This window comes from Corvus hawaiiensis, chromosome 8 (assembly GCF_020740725.1).
Source record: "Corvus hawaiiensis isolate bCorHaw1 chromosome 8, bCorHaw1.pri.cur, whole genome shotgun sequence".
NCBI lineage: Eukaryota > Metazoa > Chordata > Aves > Passeriformes > Corvidae > Corvus > Corvus hawaiiensis.
In genome coordinates, this window is record NC_063220.1 from 2,824,250 (window position 1) to 2,838,082 (window position 13,833).

General features: G+C 45.2%; 1 protein-coding gene across 2 annotated transcripts in view; it reads right to left on the reverse strand.

Moving 5' to 3' along the window:
* DOCK1 (dedicator of cytokinesis 1) overlaps positions 1 to 13,833 on the reverse strand; it is a 265,620-nt gene that overhangs the window by 200,641 nt on the left and 51,146 nt on the right. For both annotated transcript variants that reach the window (XM_048312102.1, XM_048312101.1), the window contains exons 19-23: positions 12,406 to 12,503; positions 8,917 to 9,006; positions 8,474 to 8,574; positions 6,280 to 6,414; positions 2,753 to 2,861 (exon numbers count right to left, since the gene is read on the reverse strand). In XM_048312102.1, coding sequence (XP_048168059.1) covers positions 2,753 to 2,861; positions 6,280 to 6,414; positions 8,474 to 8,574; positions 8,917 to 9,006; positions 12,406 to 12,503 — 533 coding nt within the window. The remainder of the gene's footprint in view (positions 1 to 2,752; positions 2,862 to 6,279; positions 6,415 to 8,473; positions 8,575 to 8,916; positions 9,007 to 12,405; positions 12,504 to 13,833) is intronic.

A 13,833-nucleotide genomic window follows, 5' to 3' on the forward strand; every position in this document is an offset into this window, starting at 1 on the left:
CCTCTCCAGAACACATTCTGTAACCTGAGATAGAACCATCCAGGGGAAGGCTCCTTGGGGAGGGGGGCTCACTCCAGCCTCTCATTGGGGAATCTTTGATAGATGTGCTAATTAGTAACACCTCTAATGTTACACCAGATCTTTTGGAGTGGGCATTGTGGCGTGCATTTAGGTGCATTCAACCTGGATGTGTGCACCTAAGGATCCTTAAAATAAATACCAAGGTAAAATCCCTTTTTCTCTTCTAACCGCGTATAACTCTTGATTTTTAAGACCAGGAAAAGGCATCACAACCCTCTGCCGCCCTGGCTGCCTCCACAACCCCCTGCAGCAAGAAACTTCAGAAAAGATAAAAAATTCCTTTACTTCCTTTAAACTCCCCTCCTAACGATGTCAGCAAGTGCCCCCTGTAAAATCCCAGAGCACAGGAAATCCCCGTTTCACCTGCTGGGCAGGTGCAGCATTCCCAATCCTCTGCAGCCCTTTAACCCCTTCCTGAGGTTTGGAACCAGCCTCACACCCAGCATGCAAGAAGTGGCTGCTCCAGGGCTCTGTGACAGCCCTGCCACCCCTGCTCACCCCCAACACCCTGCTGCTTCCCCTGCCATCTCATGGAGCTGATGGCTCTGGGGAGCTGCCACTGGTGACTCTAAGGTGTCCTGCCCAAAGTGCCAGCTCCAAGTGGAGCACCATGCAGGGATTAATTCACTCTTCCTGACAGCAGTGTCCCACATCTGCCCACCCTTCAGCTCCTGTTTCAGCCCCCCAGCTCTGGGAGGTCCATCCAATGCTCCTCTCCACCAGCACAGACTGAGGCATCCACTCAGTCACTGCTGGAGATGCTGAATGAGGCCTCTGATGTCACCCCCATGGTGTCACTGCCACCTCCCAGCACTCCTGCAGCTCTGCTAGGCAGGATCCACAGAATCCACACTCACCCTCCCCCAAAAAAACCCCATAATTATCCACCCATTCAATAGTTCTCCGTAACAGAGCGCACACTTCTGCCAAGTGCTCACACTGCAGAGCTTCAGATACCTGAACATCATAAAAGCAATTTCACAGGCTGAAAAAAGCCAATAGTAACAATTATGTGTTCTAAGAGCTGAGTAATTAGAGTCCAGAGGAGATGAAAGCAATAAATAATGAATGGAAGGTTGTCAAGGCTCCTAAAAGGCCTCCTCAAGCACACTCAACATCACTGTGGCTCATCCCTCAGGGCTTCATCTGCTGCCCTTCAAACACAGGAGCTGTGCTCTCCCAAGCCTGCAGAGCTCTGAACCTGAACCAGCACAGCCACCCCTGCAGTGGGATCTCTCCAGCTCTTACCAGGAAGTTTTCCTTCCTGCATCTCAGGTGAACACAGCCAAATCCACTTTTTAGGGTTTGTTTGTCGGGGTTTTTTTCCCCCAGGCTACAAATTGTTAAAGGAAAAAAGCTCATGTTCATCTGCCTTCCTGAAGCAGGCCCTGCAAAAGGAGCCTCAGGAAAAGAAATCTCACATTCCACTCCTGTAATGTGCAAACACCCTACTGTAAAACCCCAGAGAGCACACCCTGAGCCACGGACTCCAACTCCCCATTTCCATTCAGGAGAGATGCTTTGGCAATGAAATGAAAACACAGCTTTCTCAAAACATGTAATATCCCTATTTTGTTACCAGATTATAGTCTCAGCTTCTCTGCCTAAAATATTCCACCTCAGCTGCTTTATCCCCACCATCTGTTTTTGCTGTGTGCTCAGCATGGCATCAGGAGCCCCAGAGCTCAGCTACAAAGGACTGGGGGCTTTCACTCAGGGCTTTTCCAGCTGGACTTCTCCAGGAGCCTCTTCCACTGGCACAGGGATTTCCCACTGTCTATCTCTGCAATCACCAGAGCCGGAGGAATCCAACTGCCCCCAAATTCTACCCCAATTCTCAGCCCCTTGATCATCTCCCAACTGATTCAGCAGGGCTGGGTCAGGGGTTTCATCCAGTGGCAACCACAAGAGGAAGTTCAAGGTGCAGCTTATCAGACACACATTTAGGGCAGTCTCTGTAGTTTTCCATGATGAAAAAGATCCACTAACTTTTGTATCCAGTCTCCTCTGGATACTAAAATCCATCAGTCCTACAATTCAGTGCTTTTGCTCTTTGATATCAACACCATTTGAGGGCACAGACCCCATTCCCAATTCCATGAGCCAATGTCACCAAAAGCAGATGCTGTTTTTAAAAGGGACACAAGAAAAGGGATAAGGGATGAAAGGTGGAGTTTGCAGTCTCACTCAGCACTGATTTTCCTTTTAAAGTATCTACTTTGCCTTAAGGTCCTATACTGAAGTTCCTGAACAGCCTCAGATATAAATAAGTGCATTTAAATAGGAGGCTCTGCATTGTCATCAGCATCTTAAATATAATGTCTTAAAAATACCTTAACATTCAGGTTATGGAAGTTAAAGAAGCCAAGTGTCAACCCAAATTAAGTTCTCTTTTTAAAATAAAAGTCAGGGTTTTGAAGCAATTAAGGGTTGGACTTGACGATCTTAGATGTCTTTTCCAAATTAAATTATTCTAGGATTCCACAAACTTACTTGTTCAAAGAAAGTTCTTTATACAGTCACAAACCCTTCAGCAGAAACACCGAGTATGAACCTTGTTTGAGGAAAAATCAGCTTAAAACCAGCTTTTAAGCACAAACACAAGCAAATACTTCACTGACTGCCTTACTGCAGTTTAGGATGCCAAAGTGCAGATCTGGAAAGCACAAACCTTCACTATGACAGTCTGATCAGAGTTGCTGCTCATCATCTCATTGATGGACTTAAAGAGCTGCAGCAGAGACTCCCTGAAGTCTGCTTCTCCTTTGTTTTCATACAGTCTGAAAAAGAATTAGGTTTCATCAGCACAAACCTCAATGGAAATACAGGATTTTTGAATCTGGTGATTTTTTTAACAATCAAATGACAGATGCCTGTTTGTTGTTTTAACACTTTTTCAAGAATTTCTACAAGTTTCTTCACCAAACCAAGAGTATTCTTTCACAAAAAAACCTCAAGACAAGACAGACTGGCCAGGCTGGACCAGCAGGAACAGAGATTTTTATTGTAAAGGTTTCTCTGTGAAATGCCACATCCAGCACTGCTGTTTCAGTCTCCTGGTGAATCCCTAAGCAGTGACCCAATTCCCTGTGCCCACACAGCCCTGGGACAGCCTCTCCACCCTGCAGATGTCTGGCAGGACCCTTGCCAGGCAGCTCTGTGCTGATGAAGCCAGAAAGCAGCCAGACAACTTGCCAGCAATCATTAAAATCTACCGGTGGCCTAAGGTGAGTGACCTTAAACTCTGGGAAAGAAAGAAAGCAGGAAAGAAAGAACAAAAGAAAAAGTCCATCGACCCTTTTTTTGCTAAAAATATACTTTTTGCTTTCTGTGGGAAGGAAGCACTGAGGTTAAACTGTGCTTCAGCACTAATTCCAGGCTCAGTTTCCCATGGAGTCAGCACAGCTGACACACAGGAATGACTCAGCCCCAGCTCAGCTTCAGGAACAAGGTCCCTGTGCCTTCAGGCAGATGCCTCAGGGCTGAGCTGCCCACCAGGACCCCCTTTCTCTCTCTCTCAGATGCTTTCAGGGGATTAGAACTGCACAGGGCAACACCAAAGGCAACAAAAATACAGCAAACGTGAAGAACTTGGGCCACTGGTTCAGTGAGTGTCCCTGGAATTCTCTGAAGGTTTTAAAATGCAGAACCAGCCCTGCTTCAGGTGTAGGATGACACAATCCTCACTGGAAAATAAGGAGAGATGACCACTGGCTCCACATCATCCTTGAAAACTTCCCCCTCCTTGGGCAGCACGTGGGACTCACTACCCCAGGGTTATTCAGACTTAACCTGACCAAAATCAAAAGGGATCTGGAATCCAGATTAAATCTAACCAGGGGAGTTATAAACACCCCATGGGGCTTCCAGGCCAGGTTGGACATTGGGGCTTGGAGCAGCCTGGGATAGTGGAAGGTGTCCCTGCCCATGGCAGGGGGTGGAGTGGGATGAGTTTAAGGTCCTTTCCCACCCAAACCATTCCATGACTCCTTCTCCCAGTAAAACCCCACATTTGCTCAGTCAGCTCTGTTTGCCTCCAAGAGTCTCACCCAACAACAACAACTGGGCTCCCAACGCCCTCCCTGGTTCCACTGGCTCTGATCCCCCCAAACACCTTGCACCAAGACCCATTAGAGCAGCTCCCAGCAAGAGTTCAATGCCCTTTTACTTTCCTCCATTTTCTCCTGGAGTTAAACCCAGTAGGAAGGTCTTGAACAAAGTCTGCAGCTCAGAAAGAGAATCTCACGCAGGAATTTTCCACATATAATCAATCATTGTATGGTTTCTTCATGTTCCAAGATCACAGAATCCCGGAATGGTTTGTGCTGGAAGGGATTTTAAATCCCACCCAGTGCCACCCCTGCCATGGGCAGGGACACCTCCCACTGTCCCAGGCTGCTCCCAGCCCCAATGTCCAGCCTGGCCTTGGGCACTGCCAGGGATCCAGGGGCAGCCACAGCTGCTCTGGGCACCCTGTGCCAGGGCCTGCCCACCCTCCCAGGGAAGAATCTCCTCCCAATATCCAATCTAAAGCTACATCATGATGGATCACATATTGCAGTTGGAAAGGGGCTTTTCTTGAGATAAACACGGAGTTCAGGATGTTCCTGCTGCTTTACGCTGAAGTTAATGTGTATCACACATTTTTAATGCTGTGCTCATAAACTTTTGGAAGCCCCAAATATGAAAAAAGCTTATTTTAACTTGGACACAGACGAAATGAATGCTACAGGAAAGAAAACCCAAACCACTAAATCGTGTTATTTTGCTGTGCAAAATTCTGTTTCCCTTTTAGGCTAAATCTGGGGATTATGCAGGACAAAAAACGTGTCAACTCCCCATTTTCATAATGGATTTCAGTGTCCCCTGAGCAGATCAGAGAGGTGAAACTTACACCAACAGAAAGAGTAACTGAACTTGACAGCCCAATAAATCAAAGTGCTTCAGACAAAAAGCTCTGCCTTTCAAAAAGGAAGTTGCAATAAAAAATAAACAAGTTAGTCACAAATGTGTTCCTACTGTCAGTTAATAACATCTATTTATTTAATATACCTGATAAAGCACAAAAACTCTGCAGCTGTGAGAAAACCAGGTTTACACCAGGTTGGTTCTTCCAGCACTGCCTGGAGGATTTCAAGACTGCAGTAAATACACCACAACCAGTGGGATCATTACTGAGGAAATCAAATAAAGATATTTCTAAAGGTCACTTGTAATATTTTGCCTTTATCAACCTTTGCTGTAGTGAACAAATAGCTGTGCCACCAGGCTTTAAGTGGATGAACTTCCAGAACTGAACTGCTAACATGCTCCATCCATCCAGCCCACCACCCTAGTCCTGAAGTTAAAAATATGCCGTAATTTGGAATAAAAGCTTCAGCTCGCTGCTCGTGATTCCTCAGCAGAACAGCAGCAATCACTCAGAGCCCTGCCACCCTCCTGCATTTTAATCACCCCAAATCACACCCCCCAGGCAGGGTTTCAGTCCTGCAGCAGAACCAATCACAGGCTCGTTCAGCATTCAGTAATTTTGCTGATTAATCCCTTGGCATAGAGAGCTCTGTCTTCCCAATACTGAAGGGCTGTGAATTAGGGCTTCCCACAAGGAAACCCCACAGTCTGACCTGGAGGGTCAGACTGTCTGTAAATCCAATCTGCAGCCAGAGGAAATCTTTTTTTCTGTTTTCAAGTGATTTGTAGGGCCTGCTACAGGCTCAGTGACATTCAGTATTTTACGAATCTCACAGCAGGGCTCCTACAGAAATAAATTCCAAGCCCTAAATTAGAGAAAAGGGTGCTGGAGATGGTAACTTAGGAGCTCTACATAAATCCCTTGTAATAAGGTTGTTACCACTGCTAACAAGCAGTAAAAGGACTCAATCTAAGCAAAGCTGAAGATCTCATCAGCTTGGTTTATAACTTTTGTACAAAACACAATATAGCAACAGAAGTTTCCCCAAATAGTGCCAAGCTTTAATTGTTCAGAGACCTAAACTATCATGATTTTACCAATTCACTGCTACTGAAAATACTCATCTCTGCTGAAGAGGGAAAAACCTCATCCTGAAGTAACCTCTCACAGCTTCAAGCATTTCTAAAACAATGCAATATTGAGCAATTTTAACTGAAGCACTATGAAATTTTGGCAGTTTTTGAGCATTATTGGGAACAGGAGGTTTAAGCACTGCCTGTACTCACTGGTTGAACAATATCCTGGAGCGGACAATGAACTTGAAGATGTATTCCAAGGCTTTCATGGCTTTGAAGAGTTGATCAGTGATCCCACACTTCTCAGCATTGTCCACGTATGTTTTTAAAACCTTGGTCAGTTTGCTGTTTAAATACAAGAAAAAAAAACCCCACATCCAAGTTACATTCTCACAGAATTTCCACTTTGAAAGGTTCAAAGAAAAATTATGCACCCACAAAGTTACAAAATTAATTATTCAACTCAGACTCACGTTCTTGTTTTGGTTAGTAGCTGTAACTTATTTTTGAGCAAAAAAGAGAAAAATCACAGACCATGACTTTATTTATCATACAGCAAATCTCAATAAGGCTGATTTTCTGCTGGATGTTTAGGGACACTCAGATTTAGGCTCTGAGAAAGATGCACCTACTAAGAATAATCAGAAGAATAAAAATAATTAAATGAAATACAAGCATGTTGTTAGAATTAACACAAAGTATGAATTTCTTCATTCAACAAGGCTTCCCTTTATAAAGCCTTCCTGTGGATTTTGGGCTGGAATTTGTAAAATTTATCTCTCCATGTATGTAATACCAGCTGGAAATTCTCTTATTCCTCATTTTAAAGCCTATCAAACTCGAAAGTGAAGCAATTTTCAAAATAATCCCATTTCAGCTCCCTCCCTTCCAATGAATATAAATCAGGGTTTTAATGCAACCACGAGCAATTCCATTTTAAATCATCCCAGCTCCAGTGCATGATCCAACATCCCCACTCCAAGTAAACAAGCACCACATTATTCTCCACTGACAGAAAACAACACGGAGCTCACAGAGATCCTGCTGCCTGGGGATTTGTTGGAATAGGAGCAAACTGCCTGAGAATTTCAAGTAACCACTTCAATATTGCCAAGGCCACCTCTCTCTACTTCAGAGCAACAGCTGAAGGTTGGGCCTGATGATGTTGGAGCTCTTTTCCAAGCCGGATGTTCTATGAACAGAAGGCAGGGAGAGGGCAGGGATCTGTCATGTCAAGCCAGAACTGAGCTCTTCCCTGCTTCTGTCTCCCTGCACTTGAGGAAGGGAAGGATTCTCTCCATGCCAGCCAGAGAAGGACCACCCTCAGCTTTTCCTGATAAATCCAGGTGCTGGAGGATGCTCCACCCTCAGCTTTTCCTGATAAATCCAGGTGCTGGAGGATGCTCCACCCTCAGCTTTTCCTGATAAATCCAGGTGCTGGAGGATGCTCCATCTTCTGCTCACATCACACACAGCTGCAACAGCAGCGGCAACTCAGTGATCAAAATATCAACACTGAGACTGAAGGCTCAAATCTTTGGGAAATAAAGAAGGATCAGGAAAAGGCTCTTCCCCCAGAGGCTGCTGGGCACTGCCCAGGCTCCCCAGGGAATGGGCACGGCCCCGAGGCTGCCAGAGCTCCAGGAGCGTTGGGACAGCGCTGCCAGGGATGCCCAGGGTGGGGTTGTTGGGGGGTCTGGGCAGGGCCAGGGGTGGGACTGGATGATCCTGTGGGTCCCTCCCAACTCAGGATATTCCGTGATTCTATGATTTTATGATTCTTCACGATTTTAAATCAGTATTTTTGCACACTTTCAGGTCCTTTAACAGAGACTCTGCACCAGCAAATGCACCCCAGGTTTCCTGCTTTGGGTTTGCTTCCCCCCAGCACTGCAAAGGTTCCATTAGATATTTTTCCTCCAACACTGACAGTCTAAAGCAGCAGCAAAGATTCCAACTGTCAAAAAACACTTAAGACAACAAAAATAATGGACTTTTGTTTTTTTTGCCCTTCCCTGCTTCTTCCCCACAATGACAGTAATGTGGATAATCCAGGGTACAACGTCAATTTAATGCACCGAACAACCTGTAGTTGAAACACCCTAAATGGACATGATATCTTTCTCAGAAAGAGTGAGAAGTCCTTTTGTTTTCCTTACAAAACAAATCCTGAAATTGTCAAATCATCCCTTTTATTACAACACAATCAAGACTTCTCTTTGCACGTGACTGAAAGTGTTACTAATTTATTGCAAGAAAGAAACAAAGATTATCCCCAGTCTTCTTCAAGACCCTCCCAAGCTCATGGGTACATCCTAATTAAGTGCCATAAACAAGTAATTAAATAACATTACCTGGAAAAATTCTCCAAGTCACATTAGGAAAAATCAATTTTCCCACTTACGTGTAGGCCAAGGTAGCACTGAAATGCTTCTTGATGTAAGTCTCCAAGACAGGGTTGAAATGTTGAAATTTTCTGTCAGCAATCAGTCCAATGATAAATACCTGAAAAAAAACAGCATAATTAGTGTGTTACTCTCAAAAAAAATCTTTAATTTTTTGCCCATTCCCCTTTCTTTTCAGAGAAGACACGTTACTGACATTAAAATTTCTGCTTCTGTCCTAAATTCTGCTGCTAATCCATTAAAATAGCTGGATTTCACTGCTTCGTTATTTTCTGGGAGGATGACATGAAATAATCTAACTCCCTCTGGATCCGAACCTTTAAATACAACTTTTAAATTAAATAATAACTATCAGCTCAGATTTTTTTCCATTACAAACTTCACTCTATCATTTATACCCCATCATTATCTGCATTTCAGACCTTCCCCACTGCAGACTCACCAAAGCATCAAACACCAAGGTGTCAAAGGTCTCACTCTCTGAGTTCTCCATCATGATGTTAAAAAGGGCATCCAGTGTATCTTGCAGAAACTACAAAGAAACCACACAGCTCATCATATTTCCAAAGGAATATTAAATTCAGACTCCACACAGGTCTCTATAGATGTACTTGCTAAAGGCATTTTAAAAGTTAGCCAAAAAATGAAAAATCCAATGTTTTTCTTTTCAGCAAATTATTTTTAGTGAAGTTCATTATCTCTACACACGTTATCACTGCAGCAGGAAAAAAAGGAAGTCAGAAATCACACTTGGCACGCCTGAACAAGGACTTTAATCTACAACAGTGCTCCAACAACAAGAATTTCCAAACTGCAGCTTCACCGCACAGTCACCAGGCCCATGCATTGCTGAAAACTTGAGTGTTTCAGAGCACAAACCACACAAGCAACTGAGTCTCATGCCAAGGAAACCGGGAGCTGAGCCGTGGGAGGCACTCAGAACATCCCTGCTCAGGGCTGCCCCGCCCAGATCCACAACTCCAACGGGATCACACATGCAGGCATGGGAACAGAGCACCCCACTGCTGCCCCAGCCCCAAACCTACACAGGAAGGTCTTCACTCCCCCCTGGCTGGGCACCCCCATCTGTGCGAGACGAGAGGAAAAGCAGATTAGTGCCAGGGGCTTCCAGTCAAGCACAGGGACAAAAGCTTCCTAATTCCTGTAGTTCTTCCCAGAGACAGCCAGGAATCCATGCACTGCCCAGAGATACTCATCGGTTTTGCTGGAATGGGATTGTGTGTCTGAGCAGCTCCTTCCTCCAGCTGGCACAGACAGACAGGGGCTCCTCCAGGGCACAGCCAGGATGGATCACAGCTCAGTTTGGGTCGAGAAAGAAGGGGTTAAATGCGGATGGTTCCAGCACATCTGTCTCAAATCATCACAAAATGGTTTGGAAGGGATCTTAAAGTTCATCCAGTGCCACCCCTGCCCGGGGCAGGGACACCTCCCACTGTGCCAGGCTGCTCCCAGCCCCAATGTCCAGCCTGGCCTTGGGCACTGCCAGGGATCCAGGGGCAGCCCCAGCTGCTCTGGGCACCCTGTGCCAGGGCCTGGCCACCCTCACAGGGAAGTAAAATGAAACAAAAATAGTTTTTGCACTGTAGATGAGACAAGGTTGGGGAAGAGTATCTCAAATAGCAGAAAGGAATCGATCCCAAGATCCCAGCTACAAAGAGGCACCACACACCCTGTGAGAGGGAAAACCAGCCTGACTCCCACCTTCCTCCTTTAAAAACGTTCAGCTGTGCAATGAGTCTCCTGGATCAAGCATGATTCACCTGATCTCCTAAACCTACAGTCAAATGTCAGGAATTAACCCCCATTCACAGCTGAATGTCAAACTTCTTAAACCAAGTGAGCACTGAGTCACAGCTTGTGCTACTGAGGATGAAAAAACAGAAAAGCCAAAATTCTTGCAGCTGATCTCAGTCCAGTCCTGGGGAAGAGCCAGCTCGTAATTTCACTACAGGGGCAAAAGAAAAACATCACCTTCTCCCAGCCTTACTCATTCCATTAAAGAAGATGTGCAAATAAAGCACATTAAAGGCTGGACTCGATGTTCTAAAGGTTGAACTCTGCGATCTTAGAGGTCTTTTCCAACCTAAATGGTTCTGTAATTCTAAATGATTCCGTGGCTGCTGCCAGCTGGCAGGAAGGGAAGCGTAAAGCAGGGTTCTGAGCCTTGACAGGAGAAGTTTCTCTCTTGGTCTGAAGAGAAGTTGCACTCTTGGGTCCCACACGCTGAGTCCTTTGGAAGCCAAAGGATGGCTGGGAGGCTGACCAAGCCTTGATTTCACATACAGGCACCTTAGCCTTTCACAGGCAGAGCTCAAGTTTTAAATCCGTTCACAAGGACTCGGTGGAGCAGCTGGAAGAGCACGGCAGAGATGCTGCTGTGTAAAGGGGCAGGACATTCCTCAGGTAGCTGCACATAGACTCTGCACATAGACTCTGCACAAATGGAGCCAGAGCCTCTGGGGAAGGGAGATAACATTTACAGCTTCCACACACTCTGGGAACAGGCACAGAATGGGGCTCTGGGCTGATCTCTACTCAGCAATAAATGAACACCGGCAGGCCCAGGCCTTTTACTGGGAGTTTTGAGGAATGGCAATGGCTTAACAGAAAATATGAATGCATTTTATCACATCAGTACTTTTTTTTAAAGATATCCAGACTGCACCAGGTATTGCGTTTAAAAACATGAAGGACAAAGAAAGCTGGAAGAACAGAAAGAACAGTTACAGATCAGATACTCCAACAGAGCAGGCTCCACAAAGATGGAACACTGCTGCAACAGATCGAGAACGTGAACAGATGGAGAATGGAATGGCCCTCTAAAAAAGATAAAAATGGTGGTGGAAGCAATATTAAACATTCCCTCTTCTGCCCTGTGCATGATCCAGTTGTGCTCAGATCCCTGGGAGCAGGAAGGAAGGGAATCTCATTGAGTCTGAGTGTGTGCAGCTGGAGAACTCACTCCAGTGCTTTTACTCAAACCTCATTTGTGGTGCATCCTGAGGAAATCCCTGATGCCCACCAAGCAGGAATGTGCCACGCACTCTGGGATGCCACATTTGGAGAGGAGGGAGAATTCCAAGCGACAGAGCCATGACAATGCTTGGCACGAGCCCGTACCACTGTCGAGATTCTGCTGTCAAACGATCCAGGACAAAACCACAGCAGGTAGAACCTTCCTGAAACACAAACCTGTGAGATCCCACTTTCCCCACCCTCCGAGGATGACAGTATCAGCATTCCCAGGTGGTTTTGGTTACTTCAAGCTGAGCCATTCATTATGCTCCCATTAACCACCTAAAAATGCCCTGAAGTAAGGAAACAACTCCCCAGGGCCTTCAGGGTCACCTGTCCCCAGTCCATCTTTTGACACTCTTTTAGATTTGATTTGTTACAACACCTTCAATGAAGTCCCAGCCTCCTCTTTTGCACAGCTAAATAATCACTCAGTGGCCTTGGCAAATGAAAATAACTTGGCTCAGCTAAATATTTCCAGAAAAAGTGTGGGTTTTTTTTTTTTTAAAGAAAACAACAGCAGCACACAAGAGGATTGCATTCCACATCCACAGATTAAAAATGTATTTAATATCAGCATGTAAGAATTCAGAGATGTTCTAATCCTGCAAAGAAAAACACCTTTTCTTCATGGATCTGTATATAAAAATTGACCAAAGTGCTAAAAAAACCCCCTAAATTTTCAGAAATGTGCATTTTATGTGTGTTTTATCAGTTCTCAACATCTGAAATGTTCTAGAGGGCAGGGAGAGGAGCATCAGCACCCTGAAGTTTGAGACTCCAGCTTGCAATTTAATGTGCAAGTGAGTGCAGTGAGCTTGAGGGGGGAGGTGTGGGGAACCAAAATGAAAAGATGCCTCTAAATCTGGGATTTTTAAAGACATTAACTCATTACCTTGACCACTTCACCACCATCAACCTTCATCAGCTGCTTCAAGTTCTGGTGCAACAGGCTCGTGTTGGATCTCCACTTCAGCAGTCCCAAGAGGTCAACTAGGAATTATAAGAAACAATTTTATCAGGCAGGGTATTTCCCTCCCCTCACCCTCCATAACCATGTGCAGGACAAAGAGTTTTATTTCCTTAGTTCAGCCCTTTTTCCCTGGACAACGATGCATTTCTGGTACCTTCTGATGCTGCAGAAACCTCGGACAATCCTTCTACCCTGACAGAACTCTGAAAGGCTCTCAGAAAAGCAGCCAGCTTTTGAAATATCAGCAGGAAAAATCTAGGCCAAGGAAGCCTGCTCCCTTGGTTTTTAATTTGCTGTACACAACAGTTGTGTATTTAGAAAAAGATGCCAGAATGAAATTAGTCAGCCACCAACACAGTTGTATCTACAGGGCAGTGACTCTCCCAGCATTAATGTTTCCAGCTCCTTTGCTCTCACTGCATAAACTGAAAAGAAAACAAAGCATAATGCAAGGCAAACAGCTGCAAACGAAATGAGAGTGGGGGGAAGCTGGGTGATGAGTAGTGCCCAGACTGCTCTCAAGGGATGGACCCTGAGGATACAGAGTGGATCAGGAGAATGGTCTCGTCCCCAAATCCGGCACCATGAAGATGGTGTCACTCCAGCATTCCTTGATAAAGAAGAGAATACAGAAGGCCAGCTCTCTCCATTAGTCATTGCAAAGCTTCCTTTAGAGAGAAGTTCCCAGGAGGAACTCTCAGCTCCCCTGCAGAGCAGCAGCTCGCTGGGAAATATCAACCCCAGGGAGTCAAACCCACCCCAGCATTTGCTGAGATGCTGAATTGCACCCAGACCTCAAACCCCACACTCCTCCTGCCTTAGCCAAAGTAGCCTCAGGGAAAAATTCTTCCCCATGAAAAGTCACTTTTCAGCACAAAACAAACTCGCAGCAACTCCTGCTCAGAAGAAGCCTTCAACAAAAAAACTGAACTCGATGATCTTAAAGGTCTTCTCCAACCTAAACGATTTTATGACTAATTTAAAGACTCACTACCTTCAGTTTAGCCCCTGGCCCACTCCTGCACATTACCCACCTCCCAATATAATTCATATTATGTGAATTCTGCCCAAAATAACTCAAAACAGGCAGTTTCTCCCAACAAATATCCCCTCACCTCTCTGCTATTCAGACTTTCAAAGCAACCAACACTATGCTTACCAAGCCATGAATCTGCAGAGTTTATTCTGCAAATTATCTGCAAAGACCCAAAGCAGCTACTATACTTTTCCCAAAAATGTTTCATTCTAAGTAATAAATGAAATGACTTCTAGTGGAGAGGACTGCAGTACTCCTCGGAAAGATTTCCCTCTGAGCAGCACTCAAATCAAGCCTTCTCATCATCTCCTTGT